At 54.9% G+C, this 27486-nt stretch overlaps 3 protein-coding genes across 3 annotated transcripts; 2 read left to right on the top strand and 1 right to left on the bottom strand.

Moving 5' to 3' along the window:
• Positions 1–24: 24 nt before the first annotated feature.
• Positions 25–14299, top strand: RETREG2 (reticulophagy regulator family member 2). Its single transcript, XM_054175460.1, has 9 exons — positions 25–384; positions 2646–2752; positions 7488–7518; positions 8213–8348; positions 9672–9756; positions 10515–10652; positions 10992–11086; positions 12000–12135; positions 12868–14299. Exons 1-9 carry the CDS (start codon positions 53–55, stop codon positions 13596–13598), a joined length of 1791 nt encoding a protein of 596 aa, XP_054031435.1. The 5' UTR covers positions 25–52; the 3' UTR covers positions 13599–14299.
• Positions 14300–14534: 235 nt separating this feature from the next.
• Positions 14535–20273, top strand: ZFAND2B (zinc finger AN1-type containing 2B). The gene is made up of 9 exons (XM_054175558.1): positions 14535–14664; positions 15301–15395; positions 15824–15955; positions 16588–16739; positions 17187–17294; positions 17445–17514; positions 18042–18118; positions 18672–18750; positions 19017–20273. The coding sequence occupies exons 1-9, from the start codon at positions 14610–14612 to the stop codon at positions 19053–19055; spliced, it is 807 nt and encodes a 268-aa protein (XP_054031533.1). The 5' UTR covers positions 14535–14609; the 3' UTR covers positions 19056–20273.
• A 69-nt stretch (positions 20274–20342) lies between these two features.
• On the bottom strand, positions 20343–26457 carry ABCB6 (ATP binding cassette subfamily B member 6 (Langereis blood group)). Its single transcript, XM_009911091.2, has 19 exons — positions 25832–26457; positions 25227–25364; positions 24755–24944; positions 24576–24668; positions 24132–24324; positions 23923–24044; positions 23729–23838; positions 23579–23644; positions 23319–23444; positions 23153–23229; positions 22981–23044; positions 22798–22883; positions 22633–22690; positions 22365–22469; positions 21790–21964; positions 21377–21489; positions 21187–21281; positions 20927–20995; positions 20343–20832 (listed from the first exon to the last, which is right to left on the bottom strand). The coding sequence occupies exons 1-19, from the start codon at positions 26426–26428 to the stop codon at positions 20706–20708; spliced, it is 2604 nt and encodes an 867-aa protein (XP_009909393.2). The 5' UTR covers positions 26429–26457; the 3' UTR covers positions 20343–20705.
• Between the last annotated feature and the right edge of the window lie 1029 nt (positions 26458–27486).

Genomic DNA, 27486 nt, shown 5'->3' with positions numbered 1-27486 from the left:
GCGGCGCCTCCCGTCACACCCCCCCGCCCCCCCGCCGCGGGGCGGGTTGCGCATGCGCGCGGCGCCAGCGGCCGCCGGTCCCGTACCCCTCAGGCGGTGCCGCCCGCCGCGGCCGGTGCAGTGCTCGCCGCCCCTGGTGACAGCAGCCCCTCCCTCTCCCCCTCCCGCAGCCATGGCGAGCGGCCGGGCCGAGGAGGCAGCGGCGGCTGCGGCCGAGGAGGAGGAGGAGGAGGCGGCAGCGGCGGCGGCGGAGCGGCTGGCGGCGGCGCTGCGGCAGCGGCTGCGGGGCTGGGAGGCGGCGCTGGCGGCGGCGCAGCGGCTGCTGGTGTGGGAGAGGCCGCTGCACAGCCTGGTCACTGCCGCTGCGCTCGGCGGGGCCCTGTGGTGAGCTGGGCCGGGGGGAGGCCGTGTGGGGCCGGGCGGGCGGCGGGGGCTGCCCAGCCGAGGTTGCGCAGGCCGGGCGGGTGGCTGTCGGGGCGCTGCCTGGCCAGCTCTTGGCAGGGGCCGTTTGTGAGCCTTCGGGGTCGAGGGCGATCTTCTCTGGGCTGCCTAAGGTCTGTGTTTGGGCCGCAAAGCCGAGGGCAGCTGCGCCCCGCGCCGCCGGGGGATGCGCCTGGCCGGGCGCAGCCGCGCTGTTTTCCTCCGACAAGCATCAACAGGCCACTCCCCGAGGGGGGAAAGTGCCAAGAGTTCGGGCAGGATTTGCCCCGCGATAATAAAACGCAGCTGGGCCAAACTGGAGGCTCGCCCAGGCACGTTTCTGGTTAATTTTTGCATCCGTGCTTTATCGGTTCGCTTCACGCCGTCATCGCGGCCGGTAAGCCCCGTGGCCTCCTGCAGCAGCTGGCTGCAGTGTGGCGTTTGATTTAAGCCCTTCTGCTCGTTAATCTTTTGCTGGAGGGTGCTGGTGTTTGGCGGGAAGGCCGGGGCAGCTCGGTTTGGGTGCGAGTGTGTTCCCTGCCTCTCGAGCAGGGAGGGCAGCGGCAAGAGCCGGAGGGTGAGTGGCAGAGCCCAGCTGCGGAGCGGAATGGAAAACATCCTGTTTGTTGGTGTAAACAGTGAGCCAGTGTCACTGGCGAAAACGCCCTCAGCCAGCAGCTTTCCCAGCAGAAAAGGTCAGAATTGGCCAAGGAAAGAGTTAAAGGTTGGTTGCAGATGAAATAAGGGACAGGCTGAAGTCAGGGAAGAGGAAAGCGTGTGACTAAACAAACCTTTGAAGTCACCATGAAGAGGTTACTCACCTGCTCCCTCATCTGTACTTATTAGAGGTGTAAGTGGTAGCCAGGTACTTAAATGGTTTTGGACTTCTCTACCAGCTATAAAAGTCTGAAAGCTTAGCTTTGAAATTAGTGGGAGGGGCAGAAATGCACCATGAGATGGCAGAGCTGGTATGATGGCTAAGGGACTGTGCATGAAAAGGTCAAGAAGAGCAAAGGATGCCTAAAATGTGGGACAACAGAGAGATTGAAATATCATGGAGGAGGAATTCTCTATGGTCCCGTGGAAAATTCAACCAATATCCTTCAACTGCAATCCATAAATGAGGCAGAATTGGAGGAAATTCTTCCAAAGCTGATGTGTTAAGCTACAGAATTGTCTCATGAGAAGGGATAAAAATGTCATCACGTGTCCTGTAAGCCCATGGAAAGTGTGTGGCTTTTTTTTTCTGTGCTGCCTAGTGAGGCAAATCTCACTTCCAAGTCCTCTACCTCTGATGCAGTTTAGCAGGAAGCACAGCCCTTCCCTGTGCTGCACAATGAGATGCTTTCCAACTCCAGTCATTGTTTGGTATGTTTAAGATTAGTTCTTATATTGGCAGATACTCTCTGAAGAGTAACAAGGTAAAATAGCAGGCAACTATTCCTTTTTGGAAAGGAACCTTCATGAAAGGGGTGAGTGAGGAATGCTGATGCTCTTGCATGGAGGAGAGGAGGAATGCAGACGGCCACTGCTGGCACAAGGCCACCCTGAGACCTTTGTTGTTCAATGTGTGGAGTGGGGAGATAAATCCTTTGATGGTGGGATTGTGTGGCTGTGTATGAGCTGGTATTTGGCTCATGCCAGTGTGTTGATGAAGGAGATGAAAGGAGTCAAGTGAGCAACTAAGCTGTCTAAGCACTAGTCTGATTAAATATGGGGAGAGGTATGTGATAAAAGAACAAGCATCTAGAAGCAGGTGCAGTTTGTGCTTTGGTTCTAGCTGTGAGTAATGCCAGACCTCATGATGACAAATAGGATGTCATCAAAGTCAAAAGTCAAAACTTTTGAGCAAACAAGCTGATTCTCAACTGGTCTTTTGCTACAGCAATCAGTATTTATGTTATCCAGAGCCTCTACCTCTAATATTTGGAAGGGCTTGCACCCCTACAAAGGAGCATTAGCTTTGTTTTACAACTGAAGGAGGAGCTCAGGAGCCAGGGGAAGAGAGTGCTGGGAGATGGCAGGTAGTCAGCTCTCTGGTGGTGGGCAAAGGCACTGTTTGAGAATGTGCTGTGGTGAGAGTGGGTGTCTGTGGAGCACAATGCTTGCTGCAGTGGCCAGTAGCAGTCAGACGCTCTGCCGTGCACTGGGCTTTATCTCTTTGCTCACCAAGAGAGTAACTTGCAGCCTTTTTCTTGCCTAACACTTTCATGTTTGATTTCTAGGTTGTTTTCCTCCACCTCCCTGAGACCCCTCTTTCTCCTCAGCATGTCTCTTCTTGGCATCCTCTTGCTGGAAAGGTGGAAGCCCAGGTTCCTGTTTGATTTCTCAGGTATGTGATGAGCAGCACTATAGCAAGTGACAGAATTCACTGATGGGCTGTGGCCACAGCTGGTCCTTTGCTGGCTGTCACTTGGGTCGTGTAAGCCCTGTTCCTACTGTAACTGCAGGCTTTTCTACTGGTGCTGCCTCTTTCCTATTTGTGTCAGTGTATTAGGGTATATCCTAATACTCTGGGCACAGGGAGAATTGCCCATTCTGAGCGTGACCAGGAGCCCAGCTAACTTGTCAGGGAGGCTGGTGGCGGGGATGATGCAGTGTTTCTGCCATGTCCTTTCTGTCCTGCAAATGCTACAGTGAAAAGATCATTCCAGGTCTGAGCACATACAGCCAGCTGACCTGGGGGAAGGAAACTGTGTTGGTTTTAGTTCAGTGCAATGTGGACTCCTGTCCTGGAAGAAGCGGAGCAGACGAGAACCGCTTCTTGTGGCAGGTAGCAGAGTGGATGGTGGTGTCTGACAGCAGGGAGCGTTAGTGTTTTGTACCTGTACCAAACAGCATCTGGTCTCCAGCTAATTGGTGAGTCTGATCACTGGGCTTATCTCTCCCATTAACTAGAGGATCTTTGCCAATGTTGAACAGAAAAGCAACAAGAGGAGTAGCCTCATAACAGTTACAGGCATGGATGGGCTGCTGTCTGCTTTGAGTGCCTCCTTCACTGGAATTTTTTAAGTGACTGTACCCAGACCTGCCTACTGCATCTAGTGCTGCTGTTCAAAGGCTGCTCAGGCCCTCCATCCCTTCCCCCCTACTCTAGGGAGGGTTTCTGAATGAAAGCCCCTCTATATGTGTATTTGCAAGGTGCCCTTTATTTGACCTAAAAGGGTACTGACTTAAAGGGTGCTTTCACAGAAGTCCTGATAAGATTAGATATATTTCTGTAGTCTTGAAACTGTTTGCTTTGTGTGGTTCAGGTAACTAGGCAGCCAAACTGGACTGACCAATTTAATTTCCTGCTTATTCACATTGGATTTTTAAGGGGATAGTTGAAAGCCAACCCAAAACATCTCATTTGAAACAAGTCCAGAAATGCAAAAAGCCTGATGTCCCTTGCAGAATGGTATCATTGAGGTATGTGAGGGTAGAATTTGCCCCAGCAAATAGCAGGCTGTAAAAGTTGTGTTATCCCAGAAGAAAGAGGAAATCTGTACTGCATTCAGGTTACATAATGCAGAGTAGTGAGGAACACACAAAAAAAACCCAACCAAAAAACCAAGAACCCCAAAACAAACAAGAAAACACCACCAAAACAAAACACCCTCAAACCCCCACAACACACCAGGGGTTAGGCTAATCCTGTGTCATCAGGTCTGCAAGAAATCAGTTCCCATCCTACTGAGTGGTGTTCTTCCCTAAACTCACTCCTTCCTGCTTTTCTGCTCCTGGCAGCAAAGATCAAGAACACCTTTCTGATGTGCCTAGTTAGGTCACAGCCCTGATTTTGACATGGTCCATTGGACCCTGTTTCCTCAGCTTCACCTGAGGAAGGAGCAGTGCTCCGCATTCCTGAGGGGCCTCCCGTTGGCACTGCTGAATACTTAGGGGTTCTTGTGCAGTTCTCACTTCCTGCTGAAGCAGAGCTGCAGCTTTGTGGCTTTCCTCCTCAGTGCTTCCTGTGAGCCTTTCCAGGAGCTTTTGGAAGTAGGTCACCACCACACCTTCAAGAGTACATATATACACAAACCTCAGCTTGTGGCAGTTCTCTGTGTCTCGGGTGACTGCTTGTACTAAAACCTCGGCGTGTGTTTTGCAGTTACTCACACTGTAATTGGGGACCAATTAACAGTGGGGAGATGCACAAACTTTTTAGGTCCTGTCAGAAGGGACTGCATGTTTTCTGCACCCATGCAGGGTATTTTCTCTATTTGTAACCACCTCTGCATGGGGTTCCACTTAAATATTTTTTTTAAGGACTTAGGAAGCATCTTAACTTTCTCCTGAAGTGAGTATGAAATAGGGATGGGTTTTTGTACCATTGTTTGGCAGCTGTGTTTAGGATCAGTGTAGGAGAACATGATGTGGAAGAGCTTTAGCAAGGTCTACATTGCAGTTGAATGCTTCTACTCCTTAAAAAGGGCCCCTGCTTTCGAGCTCAGTTCACACACAGAGCTAAGTTCACACACAGATGAAGAATGCCTCTTGAGGAAGCGTTGAAAACATGTCAGAGCCAAGGAATTCATCAGCGACAATTTGTCAGTACCAATGTGTAACCTAAACTCCTGCACGGCTGACTGGTCTCCCAGAAGAGTCTGGTGTGTGTCAAGTGGTTTCTATTAATCCACAATCTGGTGTGAAATGCTGACAGCAAGATTTCAGCCAGTTATTGATGATCTGAGGCCTACTGGGAGCGTGCTCCTCGCTGGCTTAGTTGTATCAATACTAGGCAGTATGGCAGCACAGGTTGGAGTTAAGCCTTACCTAAGTTAATGTGTTCCTTCAGAAGTGTTCCAGGTTTTTTGTGGTTGGGCTGTTCCTCAAACAGGCATTAGACTGTAGTGCTTGGAGATGGACAGTAGGCAGACTGCTCTACTACGGGAAGGAACACATAGCTGATTTTAAAGACAGCTTGTGTTTGCCAATTAGTTGAAATAACATGAGCGCTCTGCCGCCTGCTGAAATGTTCTGCAGCTCCCCAAAGCCTCACCAAAACCTTCAGAAGCAACTAAGGAGAATTGTTTCACTCCCTCTGCTGGCACATTTTGGATGGCTTGGATTACTGCAGCCAGTCAGAGAGTGGTGGGGCTCCTGTGCCACCCTGCTTAGCGTGTTGCTGTCACATCTGTCCCGCAGAGTACCACAAGCATCCCAGCACATTGTTTGGTAGCTGGTACGACCAGTATAGCCATCCACCGCAAACAGGCCAGTGCCAAATGTGATTTATTTGATGGTTTAGTGCAGGTAATAGATGAGGCTTTGAGATGCTGTGGGATTCCAGCGTGCTGCCATTAAGCAGCTTTAGATTTCTGAGCACATTAACAAAACGCAGCAATGGCGCTCGTGTGAGGAAAGCAGCCACCCTGCAGGGGTGGAGCTACCTCCATGATGCTCACTTTGCACCCCGAGCTCCCTTTGTGAGTGGTGTCTGCCAGCTCTCAGACCGCCCTGCCTAGCGGGCATGGGGAGGCGAGCGAATGGGCAGCCCCGGCTGAGAGCAGTTGACTCCTCTTGTCAGGCCTGATTACTGGAAATCTGGGTCACACTCTCAAAGAATCACTTCCTCCCCTGGGCAAATGGCCTCCCGCCCCGCTGCCTGCGTGCCTGCAGAGAGAGGAGGAGTCTGGCATACTGGTCCCAATGTTCTCTGTCTTGAAAGAATGGTGGCATGGCTGCTACAAGCAGTTGCTCTCTTCTGAGGTTTGAACTGGCATCTGAAGTCTCACTGGGTGTTGGCAGTGATGGATGTTGGGCTCTTCTGTGTGTTTCCTTGGAAGAGCCATTGCTGCTGATGACTCCGGGGAGGATTCAAACCCCCTTTTTGCTCATGTTGCACTTTCCAGCCCTTGTTTAGCAAATAGCCTGGAGTCTGAACATAAACTCCCTTCCTTTATTTTGGTCCTGTTTATGTGCAATGTCAGGGACAGGGTTCCACTGATTTTTAGAACCTCTTGGACCAAGTTTGCTGTTGTCCAAACAGCAACAAAGATGTATCTATCCCTACCACCTTTAGGACATTAGGCTGACAGGGAGAGAAGGGTAGACCTCAAGGGGCCATTACAGCATGATCATGGTGTGTTAAAGACAGGAGACACATAAAGACTCTGCTGCTGCAAGAACTTTGCTAGGGCCTTGTACATCTTCAGATGCTAGTCAGCTGGGCAGGACACCCAAATCTGTGGGCAGCCAGGCTCATGAGTTGCAGTTGTCACAGAAATACTTGGGGTGGTTTGGTTTTTTTTACCCTCTGTGTATGTAAGGGCAGAGCATAATCATATGTCACCTCTGCCACTGAAACACTGCTCCTCCTTTCAGTGCTGTGTGGACTAAGCCCCTTTTGATTATGACTGGGTTGGGTGCAGAGAGGAATGAGGGAAGCTTTCCCTTGTGTTTATCCAGATTGCCACACCTTAGGAGTGTAGTTAGAGCTGTGCCTGGCACGAAGGGCTGTCAGGGGCCATAAAAGAGCCCTAAAATGATGTCATTGCAGACAAGCCTGATGTTTGTTAATTCCATGGGAAAGGATAGTGACAGAAGGGACATCTCTGGAATTTGTACACAGCATCCTGCCAGGGACTGTGGTTTGGGCTAGTCAGTGGGAAGTACAGCTTAGACCTGTGAGTGCCATGTTGAGTCTGAGGTGGGAGCTGAAGCTTTGCACAGCTCAGGGACCTTGCTGGCAGTCCAAAGGGTTAGTCAGCTGCCCTCAGCATGGTGTTGGCCAGACGTGTGGGACACTGGGGCAAGCTGTGTGATCCCTGCAGCAGAGAGCCCACTTGTTAGCAGCAGGGTGCACCTCACACGTGAGTGTTTGTCAGTGTGGGTTGTGAGGTGTGCTGGGGCACCCTGACACCAGGCTCTGGCTGCTCCAAGTCTCCAGGCATGCTTCACTAAAGCCTACACAGCTCAAACTCCAAGCCAGTGGTTCCTGCTTGCGGGAGAGCATGACGAAGGTCCCCAGAGTGCATCCCTAGCTGAGGATGATACATCTCCAGCTCTGCTCTGTTCAAGTGGTAAAAATGTCAGGTTGTGTTTTTCATTTAGCTGACTGATCTGCTGTGTTCTCTCTACAGCACAGCCATCGGAGGAGCCGGGAGGGGAGAGGTAAGCTCACTGATGTGTTCCTCGGTGAGAGGGGAGAGAGGAGAAGCCTTGTTTTAGTGTGGTGAACTCGTCCACCCTTTTTGCTGTTGTCAGGAGATTGCATGGCTCCTGCTGTGAAATGGTAGCCGCCTCTCCTGCCCTGGAAGCTGTTTTATCAGCTCAGGAGCCACAGTTTGAGACTCTAGGAAAAGCTAGTGTTCTTTTAGCAGTAAAGCTCAAGTGCTTCTGATGCTTTAGGTTTCTTCTCTGGGTCTGCCATGGACTATTTTAAGACTTCTTCAGAGAGAAAGAAATCCCTGAGGGTAACTCTTGCAGGGTGTACATGCTATCTGTGGTTGGCCATGGTTATAGGTCTTAGCACCATACCCTGGCTATCTTGGACTTGGTGCCAGAGAAGGCCATGTAACTGCTTCCACCTCTAGTGCTTCTGTCTGTGTGGCTTTGAGTATTGGGCTTGTGGCATGGGGATACTGTGTTATGGTGTCTACTCCTGCTTGGATGGGATGTCTTTTGGCTCTCATCCTGATTAAAGCAAAAAATTGTCTCCAGGTGTCTTTCATAGTTAATTGAAGGTGCAGACAGCATTTGGTAGTCAAGCCTTTGGTAGGCATCTTAACATCTCAGTGCAGTTGTTCCCTCCCCAACAAAACAGACCATGTTCAAAGATTGTCTTCTTGCTCTTGTCTGTCTCTAGTGAGGGGGTGACTGCAGGGGCACAACCTCACCTGCTCAGTGTCCCTGAGCTGTGCCACTGTCTGGCAGAAAGCTGGGTCACCTTCAGGCTGTACCTGCAGGAACTGCTCCAGTACAAGAGGCAAAATCCTGCCAAGGTAAGCTGGAGATACCTACTATTCTGTGCAGGGGCTTTCCTTTCCATTAGTAGTGGCTTAGGAGATGGAAGAATGTAAAGTGAGTATTTTTACAATTGCTGTCCCTGTTTAACATTTGCTGTTCATTCTTTTCAGGCTTTGTGCCATGGGAGGCTTAAATAATGAGTAATTGGCTTCCAGTATTGGTGACTGGAGCTGAACTTAACCCCTTCTGTGAATGGCTAGCTATGTTTAATTTTATCTCTTAGCATGCAAAGAAAGCTCTTAGATTAGGAGTGGGGAGGGGTAAAAAGAAAAAGGAGTCTACAGTCTCTGCCCCATTCGTGGGTTCCATTCCAAAGCTGGTCCTACCTATTGTGTTTAGCCAGGATTGTAGCTAACCAAGTGCAAATGCAGCTGTGTTTCTGAATGCATGGAAAGTTGTCATTAACCTTTTCCTGATGTCTATGATGTAGGTTGTTTGGAAAGGGTTTGCAGACAGGAGTTGCCTTGGCTTCACAGAAAATAGGCCAGAGCAGCCACTGAGGTTGCATCAGGCTTGATGGGGGTCTAGCATGCTGAAAGGAGTGGGTTTCTATCACTGCTGGTTACTCCTCTTATGTTAAAAAACTGTCCCACCTACAAGGAGTAGGGAACCAGGACCAAGACACCTTCAAAGTGTGAATTCATTGGGAGCAAAGCCCTTAGAGCACCCGAGCTTTTATAGACCTTTTCCATTATGAATGAAACTCCTCATTGCTGGCTTTGGTCTGTCTGAACTCATGCCCTGGCTTCCACCTCTCCCCAGGAGAATGCAGGACAAGATGTCAGGGCTGCACCATTATATTTCTACTTTATCTGGAGGAGGAAGGTCCTGGTCTGGTGGGAGCGTGGGTTCCTCTAGTACTGCCAGCTGGGCCAAGGCATAGCAATGGCACAGAGTCTGGCGACTCTCTAACAGCTTCCTGCCTCTGTCAGGACAGTACAGACTGTACTAAGCTCTGCAGGAGAGATTTACTCTAACATGACAGTTTGCAATATCCCACCCTAGCCTCAAGAAACAGAATTTACTTGATAAAGAACTGTCCAACAGAGTTTTGAGTTGGTTTTTTGGGGTGTTGGGTTACCTTGGTCTTCCTGCGCTTGAATCTGTAATGCTTACAGCTTAACCCAACTGAGCTGTCTGAGTCATGATTGTCAGCATCTGAATGGACTCAGTGCAAAGCTGGTGTGCTGAGCTTGTTAGGAGCATCCCTCGTTTGTTCTAATGGGGTTTCCTGCACGGGTTGCATAGACGTGTCTCTGCTTCTCGTCACTTCTGTTTGTTCCTCTCTCTTCCTTCAGTTCTGCATGAGTGTCTGCTCAGGCTGCCTGATTCTGGCTGTAGTTGGACACTATGTTCCAGGCATAATGATCTCCTACATCATTTGTGAGTATAAGCAGCTCTCTTGTCTGACTTAAACTGAAATGTAACCTGCCTGTGCTGTTGATACGCTGGTAGAAGCACATTGGTGGTTTTCTCGAGGGGTTCTGTGCTAGATGATTGAAAAGCGCAGGCGGTGTGCTCCGGGGTGCCTCTCGCTCCCAGGGCGTGCAGTACAACGGTCAAGTCAGGAGAGGGAGCCGTCCTAAAACTTCGCTTTCCTCTTCCCTCCACGGCTGGGGGCTCTGCTGGTGAGGATGCAGGCCGGCACCAAGCTGTGGCTTCTCGGTTCCTAGAGTGGAAAATCCATATCGAGGTGGTTGTTAAAGAAGCTGTGTGTTTAGTAAATGAGACATTTTTTGCTGCATCCTGAGTCCCTGCAAACTCTTGACTGTTCAGGTGGTCTGCTCCTGGCACATCTACACACAAGCTCTCTGCTGCTACCCTGACAAAAGTGTTGGTGATTTTTGGTTTAAATAACTGCATTTCAGGGCTTCTATGGCATTTGCAGTCACTGAAGTGGAGGGCTTATGTGCCATCTTAACATATATCCATATCCTAATGGAGATCTGTTAGGAAAACGTGCTTAATCCAGCAGCTTTGGAATGAATAGTAGCCATGGATGAGGATTTTAGGCAGTCGTGTGGGAAAGCAAATGCTGTTCAGCTGTGCTTCTCTTGATGCAGGGCTTCTTGCTGGTAGCCAGTGAAGGGCTGGGTTGTGCTTGGTCTGTCTTTCACGCTCCCCACATCCTTTGTCCACAGTGCTCAGCATTCTGCTGTGGCCTCTAGTGGTCTATCATGAGCTGATCCAGAGGATGTACACGCGTTTGGAGCCTGTCCTGATGAAACTGGACTACAGTATGAAGGCTGAGACACTGCACCACAAGCATGAGAAGAAGAGTAAGGACCCATCGTCTTTCTAACTTTTACTGGTGCTGTCCTCCAAGGATGGAGCCTGAGCAAAGGGACAATGGGAGAGCACATCTGCTGACACTGTGGTGAAAGGCTGCAGTGGGGGAGAGGGAAACAGACTGAAACTGGAGTGTTATGGGGAGAGCAACTGGGCAGGTGATCCCGGGGACAGCAAATGGGAGCAACAGATTACAGCAGTCTCAGGCAACCTCAGGGTTCTGGGGAGGCTGTGCAGTTTCACAGGATAGTAGAAGTAGTGGAAAAGTGATGTATAAAGGTGTAAAACTTCTTCAGTCTCATATGAAGCCTTTGTTCTCTTTTTCCCAGAGCGACAAGGGAAGAGTGAGCCTGCGGCAGGTGACGAAGCGACGGCAGAGACGGAGAGCGAGAGTGAGGCAGAGCTGTCGGGCTTCTCCCCAGTGGTAAGAGCACAGAGAGGCCCTTCTGTCCGGCCTGTAGCAGCTTGAGAGGCAAGGGGTTGTCCTGGGTACAGCTAAATTGGTAGCAAACAGCAGAGTTATTCTTTGCAGAGTCCCAAGGACAGAAGGCCTCTGATGAGGGCGGTTGGTGTCTCCAATACAAGAATTCAGTGCCACAGGGCTGGTGATGCAGTAGTAGGACAGGATGAGCATCCTCCAGCCATGTGCTGGCCTGTGGAATTGCTTTGGTGGCTACACTGCATGCTCAGGGCATGTGAATGTCATCTGAAGAAATGAGATTTCCTGGCATAAGTGTTGAGGAGGCTCCTTACTGCTGGAAAAGGGAGGTGGGCAGCACTAGTGTCTCTTACACAGTTCACTGCTCTCAGTCACACTGTATAGGGCCTTTCTGTATGTGCACCACAGAAACAAACCAGTATTGTCCTTTACAGCAGCTCTGGGCATGTAGCTGGGCTGTGTGGTGGGAAGCTCCAGCATTCAAAAGAATGCAGATTCTTGAACAACTGCTACTTGTACAAGGCAGCATTGGACCCAGCATGAAAGCAAAAGGAAAGGAGCATTCTGCTCCTTGGTGATCCTAGGAGAGATTGAAGGATCAAAGCCTTCTGAGGCTCCTAGAGGGTGATGCCATCTCATGCTGGCTCTTTCAGGTTCTTCACTGAGGGCAGGCAAAGCTGCAGGCAGTGAGTTATTGCAGGAAAGCCAACGAGCTGACTCTGGCCTTCCCTGGCAGTGCAATGAGCACTTTGCCCTTCCTACTTTCATGCTGTCTCTGTGCAGAGTCTCTCCAGCAAAATACTTCTGCCTGGAAGGTCTGGTCTATGTGAAGGTGCCCATAGCCAGCAGTGGCAGTCAGACACCCAGGAATTTGTACTTCTGCCTTCATCCCATGCAGGTGGATGTGAAAAAAACTGCCCTGGCACTGTCAATCACAGATTCTGAGCTCTCTGATGAGGAGGCTTCCATCCTGGAGAGTGGGGGATTTTCTGTTTCAAGGGCTACCACCCCACAGCTGACAGACGTTTCTGAAGGTATGTGATGATGGAACACTTTGCTGTCTTCCTAATCCTGAGTGTTTTACCCTGGAACAACTGTCCTTCCAAACACAGGGAGAGAACCCAGCTATCTGCAGGGGAAAGAGCATTGAAAGGAAGAAGCAGTAACATTCCCTGGCTTTGTGGCTGGCTGTTCATGAGCTGGTTCTGAATGGTCATCTGTTTCTGATCACTGCCCTACAAGGCAATGCTCTTTTATGACTCCAGTGAAGGAGCGAGGCCATCCACAAAGTCCTGCAGAAATAATTGGATGGTTCAGTAACACACCCAAATATGATGCTGGGTAAAACAGGTCAGACACTCCACCCTGTCAGACTTACAAGCTCAGAGAAGGACTGGTTAGTGGTTAGGAATGTGAAGGTAACCCCTCAGATGTGGTCACTTGAGCGTCTGGGCAGGAACAGGCAGGTGACATACTGCAAGTACGATGTCCCAGACCCTGTGGGTTTTAATCAAGGGCTCTAGATACAGGCAGTGTAATGTGGAGAAGGAAATCCTCTCTGAGCACAGGGTCCATTGAACAGGAGGAGAAAAGGGGTGCCCCACGTGACAAGGGAATAACTGCAGCCTCTGTCCTGCTGTGTTCCCAGAGCTGGGAAAATGCCCAAAAGTGAGCCCTAGTGTGTTAGCTGGGAAGAGGTGGCTGGTAGATGTCAGTGCCTTAAGTCGAGGTGAGAGGATCTGCACCTTACTGCTGGTGCCTTTCAGACCTGGATCGGCAGAGCCTGCACAGTGAGCCAGAGGAGTCATTCTCCAAGGACCTGGCAGAGTTTCCCTCCGTGGAAGAGTATCATTCCAGAGACCTGGGACCACAGAGCGACGAAGACGCCTTTGGCGTGCCTCTGGGTCCTGAGCTTGCTCATGCTGACCGTGAGCTAGACTCGGCAGAGAAGGAGGCCATGGACTCTGACCTCTCCATCCTTCGTCTAGCATCTCCTCTCCATTTTGTAAATACGCACTTCAACGGGAGTGGGCAAGTGGCAGGAGGCAACACAGAGCCAAAGACTGTCCCTGCCCCGGGCCTGGGCATCTGCATTGATACACTGAGCGAGGAGATCGTCACCACTGCCATTACCACGGCTGTGCAAAACACCCTCTCTGCCCTGCTGCGGTCCTCGGAGGCCAGTGAGGGACCCTCCCTCTCCGAGTTCCTTCCTACCGAGCCTGAAGAGAAACTGAACTTCCAAGCCCAGCTGTCAGAGAGCGAAGTGGTGGAGACAGAGACAGCAGCTCCACCAGAGGATGAGGAGGAAGCAGATGACTTTGAGCTACTGGATCAGGGGGAGCTGGAGCAAATGGATGTAGAGCTGGGGCTTGGAGAGGAGCAGGAGGCACAAAAGTCTCCTGCCCCTCCAGTTCCCGCCTCTCCCATGCTTGCTGAGCTGCCAAAGCAAGGAGATGAGGAGGAGGCAGTGATGACAGCAGCACCCATGTCTTAGGTCTTCTTCATGCACCCCCTTTTCCTCCATCGTCACTGGAAAAAAAGGAAGAACTAACGTGGTGAACGTGCAGTGGGGTTTTAGATGTTTGTGTTGACTGGGATGGAGACGCGTCAGTGTTAATGTGCTGTGTCCGGAGTAATGAGTCTTTTCCATCCTTCTAGAGCCCGGGCTCCGCTGGTGGGGCGGGACACGCCCCCGCCCTGCGGCTGGGGAGGAGCCGGCTCCTAGAAGCCTTACACCACAACCCAAACACCGACCCCAGCAAACGCTTCCTAGTAATGGTGCGGTATTTCGGTCTGTCTTCTGTTTGTCTTTCGTTTTGCACGCAGAGTACCAAGCTAGCTGTAGCTGCTGCTGATACCCACATCCCCAGTAGGACATATGCAATCTTATTTTATTGGGTTTTTAAATGGCTAAAAGTGTAAATAATTTTAACTTTCATTGGTTTTGTTGGGGGGCTGGGGGGTGCACTGACAAACTTGGCTCTCAGGGGCTAGGGGGAGGGTGAGGGCTGTTTGAAGTTGGAGGGTGGCAGCAAGGGGACGAAAGCCAAGCAGTGAAGAGGCCCCTTCTGCCAGCCGTTGTCATCGTCCGTGTAACTGTTTGAACACGCTCTGGGATGGTGTTTCCCCTGTCTGGTCTGAGTTCTGCTGTTGGGTGGCTATGGAGATTTTTGCAATGAATGAAACTCGCTCCTGGCCGTGCTCAGTGCTCTACTTTCTTCCTGCTGTGGCCGCTCCCGGGCACCTCTTGCCGTCTGTGCTCGGTCGGGCACCGCAGCATGGCACCCGAAGACTTGGAAGCAGCTCGAAGAGAGCCAGGAGGTGTCGCACAGCGGCGGATCCGTGTTTTGTGTCTCTCCCGGGGCTGGGGGGACGGGGGCGGGAGTGGGGACGGGAGGAGGAGGAAGCGCTCGGCGGGGGCGGCCGGGGGGCGGTGTTTGTGCTGGCGCCGCCCCGCGCAGCGCCGGAAGCGGGCGCCGCTGGGCCCGGTGGCTGTCCGCCCGCCATGGAGTTCCCGGACCTGGGAGCCCACTGCTCTTGGGCCGCCTGCCAGCGCCTAGGTGAGGGCAGAGGGGCCACCGGGGGGGCGGCGGGTGCCGAGCGGTCGGGCCCTGCTCCCAGCCCAGCGGGACAGCCTGAGGCCCAGGCGGTGGCGCGGGGCCCACGGCCGCGCTGCTGCTGCTCGGTGTGGCGGGGAGGGAAGGGCGGGTCGTGATGCCCGGCCTGCCCTTGGCAGCGGGGCGGCCGAGGTCGTTGCTCTTGGCCGGTACGGGGTGGCGCTGGGTGCCGGCGGGCCGGGGGCCTTGGGCCGGGGACGCGGCTCGAACCGGCGGGGCAGGGGCTGGGGAGGCCGGACACGGCGGTGGGTGCCTGGAGGGCCTTGGGGGCTTGTCCTTCCCCCGGTGCACACGGCAGCCGTTATCCCGGCTGGCTGAGCCCGTGGCGGGTGCGGCTGCTCCACTCGCCCCTGGCTGGGTCTGATTTCGGGAAGCTCCTGAAGCCGCGGAGGGCACGTTTGGAGGAGGAGCTCCAGGTGCTGCTGAAGGCGTAGCTATGGACCTGCAGCCCCTTTGTTTCTGTGCCGGGAGCTGAGGCAAGAGAATCGGTCGTGGGTCAGGGCTGGGCCTTTGGGAAGCTAGGGAGGCCCCGGCCGCAGGTGTGCAGCGCTGACCTCTGCGGCATTTCCCTGCTCCCAGACTTCCTCCCACTGAAGTGCGACGCCTGTGAGCAGATCTTCTGCACCGACCACATTGCTTATGCCCAGCATGACTGCACCTCTGCCTACAAGAAGGTAAGCATGGAGAAGAGGTCTAGTCCTGCCTCCCACAGAGAGCTGCAGAGCATTCCCAGCCAAGAATCAGAACAATTTGTGATTTCCTTCACTTTGGCAATAACCTCTGGGACATGTGCTGAGTCTGGAAGCATCTGTGAAAGCCAAGATCTGTATGTCAGTGCCTCAAACTTCAAGCCTGCCCTCTGCCACTGGGTGAAATGGTTTGGGCATCTCCCAGTCCAGCTGTCTTTCCCAGAGTGTGTATTCATGCCTGTTATATCTGCTGGGTCAGAAACAGTGCTTTGAAGGGTGGTGAACAAGGTCTCAATCCACAAGTGATGCTGTGGAGTCCATGGCAGGCAGATCTTGGAAGTCAGAGAGACAGACAGATGGCACTTGATGTTGCCTAGCTGTGTGCTCCTAGCACCTTTTCCTTTCTTCTACAGGATGTGCAGGTCCCTGTGTGTCCCCTCTGCAACACCCCAGTGCCTGTGAGGCGGGGGGAGATGCCTGATGTGGTGGTGGGAGAGCACATTGACCGTGACTGCAAGTCCGACCCTGCACAACGCAAGCGCAAGGTAGGAGGAATCTGGCACCCTCCACTTCACTGCAGAGCTCCACTGGGTCCCTGCTGAAGCTTGGGGGTGTGCTCAAAACAGCACAGAATTTGGCTCTGCCCTGGTGCCTTCTCTGTTTGCACAGGCTGAGGGAAGGAAGGGTTGGTGAGCTTGACATGCAGGGCTTTGTGGTATGATTCTGGAGCTGAGGTAGTGAAGGATTGGGGCTGGGCAGCCACCTGGGATATAGGGGTGGGAAACTGTGTGCTGCCATTAGGAAAATGCAATCAGTAGTTAGCTGCCCCATCTTGCCAGGAGAGGAAACTGCTGCAGGAATCTGGCCCTGCAGAAATCTAGCCCAGCAGTAGCTGGAGGACTCTGGACTGTTGCCACTGTCCTGGCAGGGCAAGCAGGTGTTCCTGGGCAAGGCAGTCTTTTTCTGGCTGTGCATTCTGTGATCATGAAGAGCATTGTCTGTGGAGACCAAAGCACTAGTGGATTGGTAATAAACTAAATAAATAAAACATTCAGAAAAGAACTCTAGACCTTCACAGAGGAGGTATTGGTGGAGAAATCTGGTCAGTGCCCAGGGCCTGACATGGAGGGAAGGGACAGTCCTGTGCTGTTTTCACTGCTGCTATGTTGTCTTCCAGATCTTCACCAACAAGTGTATGAAGCCTGGCTGCAGGCAGAAGGAAATGATGAAGGTGATATGTGACCAGTGCCACAAGAACTACTGCCTCAAGCACCGGCATCCCCTGGACCATGACTGCAGTGGGGCAGGGCATCCTCTCAGCAGAGCAGGGTAAGGGGCTGGGAGCAGACAGGCTGGCAGGGATAGGGCTGTGCTTGCCAGATGGGTGACAGGGAGGAAGCCCAGCTCTTCCTGGCCCAATGTCTGGGACTGCTGCAATCGTTGTGCTGAGTTGTCCTCCAGCAGTGTTAAGGTTTGCAGTCCGCATAGCTGTATGCACAATGCCCCTTCTGCTGGGGCAGTCCTGCTGGTACTGCCTGCTGGTTCTTTTGCTCTTGCTTTTCTCCCCAGCTCCTTATTCTGCATCTGACAGTTTCTATCCATCCTGGGACAGTGTTTCAAGGAGAGAAATGGCACTTGAAACTCTTGGGCATAGCTGAGCCACAATGTAGCTACTCAAGGGAGGAAGAGGAGGCATCATCCTTATCTGGCTTCATCGCTCTGGGTTTTCAGTGCCTGGAGATGGCTTGTTGTTCACTGGCATCTCATCTGTCCTAGGCATGCTGCAATTGCAAGAGCTCAGGCATCTTCCTCCAAAACTGTCACCGCATCAAGCAGTGGAGCTGCCTGGCCAGCAGACAGCTCCTCTTCTCCAGCCTCTGCCAGGTAAATTGTGGGTTGGGCAAGACCAGGCTCAAGTTGGTTCCCTGTGGATGCAGGAGCAATAGCTCCCTGCTTCTTGTGCATCAGCAGGGCTGCACAGTTGTACCAGGGCTCCCTACCTTGTCAATAACCCAGATTCTCTCCTGTTTGCAGAGGAGGTAGGGCAACTGTGTCACAGACTGGCAGCGCCTCCCCTCCGGCTGTCATGCTGCAGAACGGGCTGGTGAGTGACTTCTCCTGGACATCTGGGGTGGGCTTGAGTGGTTCCACTGCCCTAGGGAGCTACTGCAGCAATAGTTTTTTTAATCCATGTTCTATAGGTGACTGTGATGCTGCCCAGCTAGGGCCTCCCTGGCAAGCAGGGATCCCAGATGCTCAGTGGGGCATCAGTTTGCTCTGGTGCCTGCCAGCAGCAGCTCCTGGCTGCACTTGGTGCTTGGCTTTCTTCAAAGGGATAAAATTCACTGCCCGTTTTCCCTTGGTGTTGTCTCTGTTCTGCAAGCCAAGGGTGGAGGAGGAGACTGGAAGCTGCTTAGCGCACTGGTAGGCAGGGCTGTGCTCCCTTGGGCAGAGGGAGGGCAAGGAGCAGGTCTGTCCTGAGCTCAGGGCCTTCACATTGGCTGTGTCTGGCCTTGGAGATGCGAGGTGCACCCACCCTTGGCCAGGCAAAGACTGTACATGCTATGTGCCCCCACTAGGGTTGCCCTCTGCCACCCTTGGCCAAACTGGTAACAAGATGTTTTGTTTCAGAGTGAAGAAGAGGCACTGCAGCGAGCCCTGGAGATGTCTCTGGCAGAGTCAGCATGCAGCTCAGTGCAGCCGCCCAGGTATGGCCTGGGGACACGTGCTGTCACGCTCCAAGCCTGTGTATGAGAGTGGCTAGGGCAGCATCATGTGGCTTTCAGATGATGTTCCTTTCAGCATGTGATGTCTCTGTGTGGCTGACTAGGTGAAAAGGGAAGAGTCTGGAGCTGCAGATTTCTCTTAATCATGCAAACTCTGTGGGGTTCTGGGAGGGGGCAGTGACCAACAGTGCAGAGCAGGGCAAACCATTGACCATTTGTCAGCTAATAAGCATGGCTATAGTGAGGCAGAGGTGGAGTAGACCCTGGGAGTCCATGTCCTTGTGCACATTGTCAGGTGCTCCTAAAAGCACTGCCTTACAGACTGATTGTGGTTCTCCATGGCCCAGGGTGCTGGCTACCAGCTGCAGCTGTATTCTCTGGTCCCTCTACGGCCCCTGGCCTGATCAGGGTGATCCTCAGTTGCTCCCTGCCCCTAGCTCTCCTGGAGGGTTGTAGCAGCAGGAAGTCCTGCACTCCCAAAGGGCTCTTGAGTGCAGGTGAGGCTGAGGCACACACTGCACCTCTGTCCCAGCAGCACACAGGAAGAGGAGGATCTGGCCCTGGCCCAGGCGCTGTCAGTGAGTGAAGCTGAGTACCAGCAGTCACAGCGGCAGGTGAGTGTGGCTGGCTGTAGAGCCTGCACCATGATGGGGTTGATCCTGGCCTGGCTGGGATCAGGGGGGAACCTCCCTGGGTTCTGCTGCTTCTGGGTTCTATCTAGCATCACTTTTCTCACCAGGAGGGCAGCCCAGCCAGTGGCAGTGGCAATGTTGCTGCTTGAATACACAGGTCTGGAGGCTCGAGCACTGGTTGTGCCCCCTTGCAGGCCAGAGGAGAAGCCCATCTTCCCTTGCTGACAGTGTGCTTCTTCCTCTTCCAGGCACACAGTTCCAAGCCATCAAACTGCAGCATGTCGTAAGCTGGTACGGCAGGGTGTGCCAGCAGACACAGCATCCCACTTGTGACCTGAGTTGCAGCTCTGGCCTCCCACATGGATGCCATGGGGGTTCTGGCCTGGACACTGATGATAAGAGCCTCCCACCAGGGACAGCTCATCTCCCTGGGAGCTGTAAGTGAGCCACGAAGCACACACAGACACCTCAGCACTAGTTCTTGTATAGAATGGGTACAGCAAATTGCTGATGCCCCTGGAGAGGCGAAGATGGCATAGGACGAGCTGAGCACAGGCCAACCAAAGCAAGCAGCAGCTCACGATGTGCACTTAGCCACAGCTGCCACAGCCATGTCCCACCACTGCTGGGACTGCAGGGTGAGGCAGAGCTGGCCTGGAGAGAAGTGCTGTGTGAAGATGTCTCTGCATGCTTGGACCTAGAGCTGGGATGCAGCTGCCTGCCTTAGTGGGGGGTTGGGTTTCATGCTGAGAGGGCTGTGCTGGGACAGTGGCACAGGCATGGCATATGTGCAGCCCCCCAGCAGCATGAAGGCAGCACCTTACTTGCTCCCTGTGCCTCCCATGCTGTTTGCATGCAGAAAAGCACACTGGGCCTTACCCAGCTTGGTTGGGACCTTTCAGACTCAAGAGGGCTGCTTTTCCTTTCTGATGTAATTTAACAAGGGCAATTAACTGAAAAGTAGCATCAGCAGTGCCAGCAGCAAGTATATGGGCAGACTGCAGCTGCCTTCCTGCTGCTCACTGCCCCAGACTATCCCACGACCCTCCTAATGCTGCTGGGGGCAGGGATGCCTCCCTCCTTCCAGCCATGAAGCAGGAGATCCTCCTGGGTAGCAGCAGCATAGACTTCCTTCCTGTAAGCACAGCCCTGAGACTGAAGCCAACCCTTCCTTGCTGGTGTTGGGAGGCAGGAGCTGACCCCTGGATGGAGGGTGCTTGTTCTGCTGGCTTCTTGCAGGGATGTGTGCAGCTGTGCTGCTTTCCCACCCCCTCTCTTGAGCTTCTCTGCAGGGCTGAGGTGGGGGTTACATGCTGGCAGTGCATCCCTGGAGCAGGAGGTGGGTTCAGGCTGGACTGAGGGAACACTAAGTCTTGTCAAAGTGCTGCTTGGGATTAAAATAAAAGCATAGCACAAGGCGCAGAGATGCTTTGGGTGAGCAGTTGCTTTGTGTCCAGTCCACAGCAGTGCAGCTCTGTGGCTTGAAGGCACAAGGAGGGCGGCACACAGGTGAAGCGGGCACCACCTGTGCTGCTTCCTTTGCAACTGCACTACACCCCTGCCACGCTTAGCCCTTTCTGGAGGAATGGGGCAGATGCTCACAGCCTGCTCTGCCCCTCTCTCACCTCAGGAGATCAGCTGTGGAGCAGAGCTGCTAGTTAACACAAGGGCAGGGGCAGTAACCTTGCCTAGAGCACTGCCCCCAGGGTGGGCCCTGGAGGTGCATACCCTGCCCAGAGGACACATGAGCAGAGCTGGGAAGGACCTGGTTTAAGAAACTGCACAACAGCAAAACAAAGAGGTACAAAGAGAGGAGTGTCCAACCCTGCCCCTGCAGCTCTGGGGCTTGGGCCCCAGCCCGTAGCTGGCAAAGAGTTCCCTGGCAATGTGGGGGCCTGGGCCCCAGTCAGTGTCACAACAGAGTCCCCTGGCCACGATCATGGCCCTTTCTTGCTGCTCAGGGGCTTCTCGGTACGGTGCTCCTTGCTCTCGCTCTCATCCCCAGCCTGTTGCTGCAGCCACATGCCAGCATACACACCACCCTTCTGCAGCAGCTCCTCGTGCCTGCAAGGAGAGCAGAGGGGTTCAGGGTCCTGAGCTGGTCAGGGAGGAGGTGCCCATTGGTGCAGACAGCACCAAGCCCTCCAAATATGCTCACCTGCCTCGCTCTGCAATGCGCCCATCCTTGAGCACCAGGATCTGGTCTGCACCCACAACAGTGGAGAGCCTGCAGAAAAAGTCAGGGTCAGTCTGGCCCAGGGGCAGAGGGTCTGTGGGGAGGCATTGCACCAGGCAAGGAGTTACAATTGCAGGGACCATCTCCTGAGCAGGAGGATGGGTTTGTGTGAACCTCTGGGGAGGGCTGGCCAGCCCCGAGAGCTCAGCGCCTCCCAGGTCAGCCTTTCCCCTCGCCCCTACCTGTGTGCAACAACGATGGTGGTGCGGTGGGCGCAGACCTTAGCCAGGGAAGCCTGGATGTTCCTCTCAGTCTCTGTGTCAAGTGCGGACGTGGCCTGTGGGCGAGGCAGGATGTCAGGAAAGCATGCAGGCAGCACAGGCACCCCCTGGGGCGGTGGAGCAAGGCTGGGCTGGGGGGCACTGCCATTACCTCATCCAGCAAGATGATGCGAGGACCCTTCAGGATGGTGCGTGCAATGGCAACGCGCTGCTTCTCCCCACCGCTCAGCTTCAGACCCCGCTCTCCCACCTGGGTGTTGTACCCTGCAGGCAGAAGGGCAGGAACACGCTGCACTGGTGTCCTCCAAGATGGGGATGGAGACCAGGGCTCCACTACATGGGGAGGTCCTGCTGAAACCATGCAGCTGCCTGGCACAGCCTCAGCTCATCCCTGCCTGGGGGCTGATTTTAGCCTCAGAGAGCAGGGAGAGGCAAAACAAGGCACAGGCTGGCATAGGTGTCCCTGTAGGAGACATCACCCACAGGTCCATTGTGAGAACAGCTACAAGGACATGGAGGACCCTTGGACAGAAAGGGAGTGGACCACAGAGCAGGAGGTCTCACCATCAGGGAAAGAAAGGATGCGGTCGTGGATGTCAGCAGCCCGGGCTGCCTCCTGCACCTCTTCATCACTGGCCAGGATCCGTCCATAACGGATGTTGTTGGCAATGGTGTCGTTGAAGAGCACTGTGTCCTGGGGCACCACTCCGATGTGAGCACGCAGTGACGCCTGCTTCACCTGGGGAGGGGAGGGCTCAGCCAGACATGTATCTCTCACAAAGACTCCCCACCAACACCCAAACCTACCCCTCATAGCCATGAGTCACATGTTCTCCTTGCAGGGTCTGTGCTTCAGGGTCCCCTTTGGACCACAGGCTCAGCTGCATCTCCAGCCTGTGGCTGGGGGACCCTGCCAGTGCCCTGGCCCTTTGTGGGGAGCCCTGCCCAGTCACCAGCATTTCAGCCCAGTGGTCCCCTTTCATTCCCACTCCTGACAGACATCAGCCTTCAAAGGGGCTATAGGGGCTGTGTGCTCACTCCTACCCTGGGGAGATGCCAGGGTCTGCACTGAGCAGCACTGTGAGGCCCAGAGAAGCTGGTGTCATCCATCCCAGTCCCCAGAGGCCTCGCACCCTCACCTGAGAGATGTCCTGCCCATCGATGCGGATGCAGCCACCCCGCACATCATAGAAGCGGAACAGCAGGCGGATGACAGTGCTCTTCCCAGACCCTGAAGGTCCCACCTGCATGCAAAAGTACAGGGACCTGGAGACACCAGAGACTCCCAAGTGCTGCAGGACAGGGGCTGGGCAAGGAAGGGCTGCCCCTGCATGAGTCTGTCCTTCCCACCCTCATGCTTCCCACTCCCCTCTGACAGTAAACCCACACCCAAGGTTCCATTCTCACCAAGGCCAGAGTCTGCCCAGGCATCACAGAAAAGGAGACATCCTGCAGGATTTCCTTCCTGGGAGAGGGAGAGGGAGAGGGGCTCAGGGCCACCTCCGTTGCCCCACAGTCTTGTGCCAGGCCGCAGAGCTTGACCTGTCCCACCCCATGCCCAGCACCCCATACCCATCCATGTAGCTGAAGTGCACATTCTCAAACTCGATCCGCCCCGCCTCCAAGCGCAGGTCGCTGGCATTCACCACATCCTTCACCTGCCAGAGGGACAGGCGTGGCCTCAGAGCCAGCCTGTCCCAAGGGCAGAAGCATGGGGCTGTGTCAGGAAAAGGGGTCCGGGAAGGTGGCACTTACCTCCTGCTCCTCATGGAAGAGTTCAAACATGTTCTCCATGTCCACAAATGAGTTCTGGATCATCCTGGAATGGGGCAAAGACCAGGAAGAATGGTTTGGTGTAGCACATCTCACCCCAGGTGTCCATGGTGGAGAAACAGACCCCAGACATCCCTGCAGCTCCCAACATTACCTGTAGTAAGTCCCAAACCAGTTGAGAGGTGTGTAGAGCTGGATGATGTAGGTGCCAAAGAGGACAAAGTCCCCCACCTGGAAAGAACAGGGTAGAAGTACCCACCACCAACAGTACCAGGTCCCCACCTTGGGCAGGGAGCTGCCCAGGCTGTCACCAGCCTTACCTGCAGCTTATTTTCAGTGACAAAGTAGGCACAGAGTAAGGACCCTGCCAGCAGCCCCAGGCCAATAACCAGGTTCTGGGTCTGGTTGAGGAGGCCCAATGAGGCACTAACTTTCCACTCTGAAACCTGGAAGAGACAAGGTCCTCCGGGATACTGCCACCTCAAAACCAGACCACGGTGAACTCCAGCTTCCACACAGGTACCTGTGAGGCTCAACTCCTTCCCCCCTAAATCTCCCACTAGTGCTGAGCTCCCTGTACCTGGTACTTGATGATGGCATCATTAAAGCGGTTCACCTCGTAGCTCTCTGCATTGTAATACTTCACCTATAGGACACAGAGCCAGCATCAGTGAACAGATCAGCCCCCACCAGTGCCCCCACTCAGTGACCCCACCACCACCTATGGTACCGTCTCAAAATTGAGGAGTGAGTCCACAGCCCGGGACTTGGCCTCATTGTCCCGCGTATTCATGTCCCGGCGATATTTAGTCCTCCACTCAGTAATGAAGATGGTCAGAGCTGTGGGCAGGAGGGGGCTGTGTTGGCAGGTGCCCACTGCTCCACAGCCCAGCATGGCATCCCTGCACCCTGACCCTCACTTACTCAGGTAAAGACTCATACATACGAAGATGATAAGGCCAAACCAAGCGCTGAAGACCGAGGTGAAGTAAACGATGCCAATGACAATGTCTGCAATGGTGGGGATGATGCTGAAGATGATGTAACTGGGGGGGCAGGAAGGGGATTGGCACATCAGCTCGTTCTGGTGCAGCTGCCCAGCCTCCCTGCACCCGCCACGGGCACGCTCTCACCTGAGCAGGCTGTTGATGCTGCTGGTGCCCCGGTCCACGCTGCGCAGCACCTCCCCCGTGCGACGCCCCAGGTGCCAGCGCAGGGACAGCCCATGCAGGTGGGCAAAGAGCTGCACCTGCACTTGCCTGTTGGTGAACTGCTGCACCCACACCCACAGGAAGGTGCGCAGGTTGCTCACGAAGCCGGTGGAGCCTGTGGGGCACCGTGGGACAGTCAGTGGGGACTAATGCCGCTGGGGCATGCAGCTAACTCGCAAAGCTCAGCTCAAAAGGAGGGATTTGGTATGGGTTCCTCTGCTGCCCCCAGCCTGGGACCAGACCTCGTGGACTGCTCCCATGAAAGTGCAACAGGGAGCATAATGGCATCCTTGGCCACCCCATCCCCAGTATGATGTGCCCCACGTTGTCTCTCCCCAGCATCCCATCCTTCCTGGCAGTCCTTACCAGCACCTCCACCCTGCAGGAATTTCAGCCCCACGTAGATGCAGACAGTCCAAGCCAGGGTGTGCCAGGGAGCGCCCTCTGTCAGCTGGTTCACTGGAGGGAGGGTGGCAAGAGTCAGGACAGAGGGGCAAGAAGCATTTAGTGAGGCAACCTCACATGCTGAACTCTAGGCTCCTCACCAATATTCTTGTACCAGACAGGGACAAAGACGTTGATGGCTCGCTCCAGCCCCATGAGAGTCATACAGAACAGCACCAGCCCTTGCAGCCGGTGGTTGCCCTTTGGCCACATGTATGGCACCAGCAGCCGCAACTTCCTCTTGAAATCCTTCCAGGTGGAGCTGGTCCTGCTGGAGTCAGGCAGGAGTGGCTGGGGGAGAACAGAGTGAGGGGTCACTGGCCTGGCACCCCAACCCAGCTAGTAATGGCCCCAGAGATCATCCCACCTATAAAACAAGCCCCTTTCTCCCAGGGTCCCCACTCCATCCTCCCAGTAGGGCTGTATCCTCCTGATAGTGGGCAGGGAGTTTGGGCAGCCCTAGACCTCACTCCTCCCTGGTTTCTTAAGACACTGATTGCAGGGCAGCTGTATTTCCATTTTGTCCCCATCTCTCTGACCATGTTCTCAAACTGCTCCAGCCCCAGGACTCACCTGGGTGTTCTCCACATCCCGCTCCTCCTCATTGACCAGCAGCATGTAGGGCCTGTGGGGCAGCCCTGGAGCCTTCATGCCCAGAATGAAGAGCATGAACGTGCAAATGTAACGCAGCAGCCAGAAACCAAACTGCACCTGAATGGAGAGCAGGGCTCAACACTGCGGCCAGTCCTTGTCACAGCCTGGCCAGGCAAAGGATGGGTATGACAGAGATGCAAGGAATGGGACACAGGGGTGGGATACTGCAAACCCAGAGGAGAGGGGACACCCCATGCAACTCAGTGGGACCTTCAGGGAGCACCCAGACCCTTTCCCTTCCTTCCTCTCCTGATACATCTGGCTCTGTACCCTCCAGCTTGGGGTGTTCCTACCCTGGGAGCAGCAGGGAAGTAAAGGCTGAGAGAACAGGTAGACTCTGGGCCTGGTCCAGGCAGGAGTAGGAGTTAAGTCAGGTGGGGGCATGGAGAGATGTGCGATAGCTGGGCTCAGGGCTGAGACTTGTGGCAAGGTGCGTGGGTGCAACCCGGGAGTGTGCACACCCTGAGCATGGCATGCCCCACCTCGCAACCAGCCCTATCCCTGACCACAGCCCCCCAGCCCACCTTCTGGTTGGTGTCCTCCAGTGCCCACCACCACAATGGGCTCCTCCAGGACACCAGGGTCAGGTTCTCAGCGGCAAAGGCCAGTGCCCAGAAGAGCAGAAGGACAGTGCCGTGGCCTCGCGTCTGGTCCTGTGCCAGCACCTGCGTACGTTCCAGCTGCAGGAGGCCAACAGCACAGCCCCAGCTGAGGGCCCAGAGGCAGGCATGCAGCAACATGTATCCATAGAGCTGTCCTAGCCCCACTGCTTGCCATAGCAGCCCACCAAAGGGCTGCAGGGCCAGGAGCAGGGATAGTATGACCTGGACATGATAGAGGCGGGAGCGGGGGATATACTTGGGCTCCATGGCGCGGCCAAAACGGACATAGCAGGCGTACTGCAGGGCACCCAGCAGCAGGCAGACACTCAACAGCACGGCTGGCACCAGGGTGAAGAAGAAGCAGGGCTGGAAGCCCTGCTGGACCCAGGCATGGGCAATGGAGCTGTTGCCCTCACAGTAGCTCCTCAGCACGACCATCCTGGCAGGTTGCCCGGCTGCAGAGAGAAGAGGAGCTGGAGTAAGGTGGGCTGTCAAGCACAGCTGCAAGTAGAGACTCATGGTGGGATGGCATAGGAGGCACTCATAGGAACGAGGACATGCACCACTGGACACAAACAGAAGGGACATGCTGCATGCCACTCTCAGGCAGCCATGCATGCAGCTAGGGCAAGCTCTGCATGGGAATGGATGTGGACGCTACACCAGGATCCACTTGTGGGTCCTGCCGATGCCCTGGGCACAACACTGGGTCCCTAGAGCCACCTGGGCCCTTGGGAATGCGATCGTACCCGGCGGGCAGAGAACGAACGGACAGGAAGGCAGTGGAATGCTGGGACCGGGGGCAAGCAACGCGGGGCACCGGAGCCATGGTCGGGCCAGGGTTAACGCGAGGCTGCAGAAATGCAGGAACAAAGGCATGGGACAGAGAGGGGACACACACGTGCCGGGTGAGGGACCCCAGGGCTGCGGGGCAGGAGCCGTGCCGGAGCAGTGTCCAGGCGGTGCGGGCGCCGCTCGGCCCTGGCCCTGCTACCCGCGCAGCCGCCATGCCGACCCCGCCGCGCCGCCCCGCGGAGCCCCGCGCCTGCTCACCTGCCGCGGGCCCCCGGCCCTCTCCAGGCCCCTATCCTGCGGCCGCCGCAAGCCGGCTCCCGGCGCCACTCCGCTCCGCTCCGCCCCGCTCCCCGCCCCCGCCAGGCTGCTACGCGCCTGCCCCGGCGCCGCGATTGCTCTGCTCCCCGGTTGTGTGTGCCGGCCTTGGTGCCCGACCCCGGGCTGCACGGACCTGTCAGCCCCGTGCACCCTGCCCCACAACTGCCCCCTTGCAGAGGCAGGCTCGGCTCGGTGTCCGTAGTGCGGGCCAAGACAGGGGTCCCTAAAGCCCCGGCAAGGCAATTCGCTTATCGCGGCCGCCAGCCCAGCTCTGCGGTGCCGCGATAGCCCCTGCCACCGCCCCGCCCGGCGCAGAGGTCAGGCAGGACGGGCGCTGCTCTCCCGGGGATAAATATAGCTGCCCCCCGCCCCTCCCTATCCCGCGGCTCCCGGCCCGGATCCGCTCCGGTTGACTGTCACCCAGCAGGCACCTCGCAGCCTCCTGCTGCTATCCGGTACCGCCC

This window comes from Dryobates pubescens, chromosome 2 (genome assembly GCF_014839835.1).
Source record: "Dryobates pubescens isolate bDryPub1 chromosome 2, bDryPub1.pri, whole genome shotgun sequence".
Lineage (NCBI taxonomy): Eukaryota > Metazoa > Chordata > Aves > Piciformes > Picidae > Dryobates > Dryobates pubescens.
The sequence above is the reverse complement of the archived record's forward strand: the minus strand, read 5'-3'. Positions and strand labels throughout refer to the sequence as shown.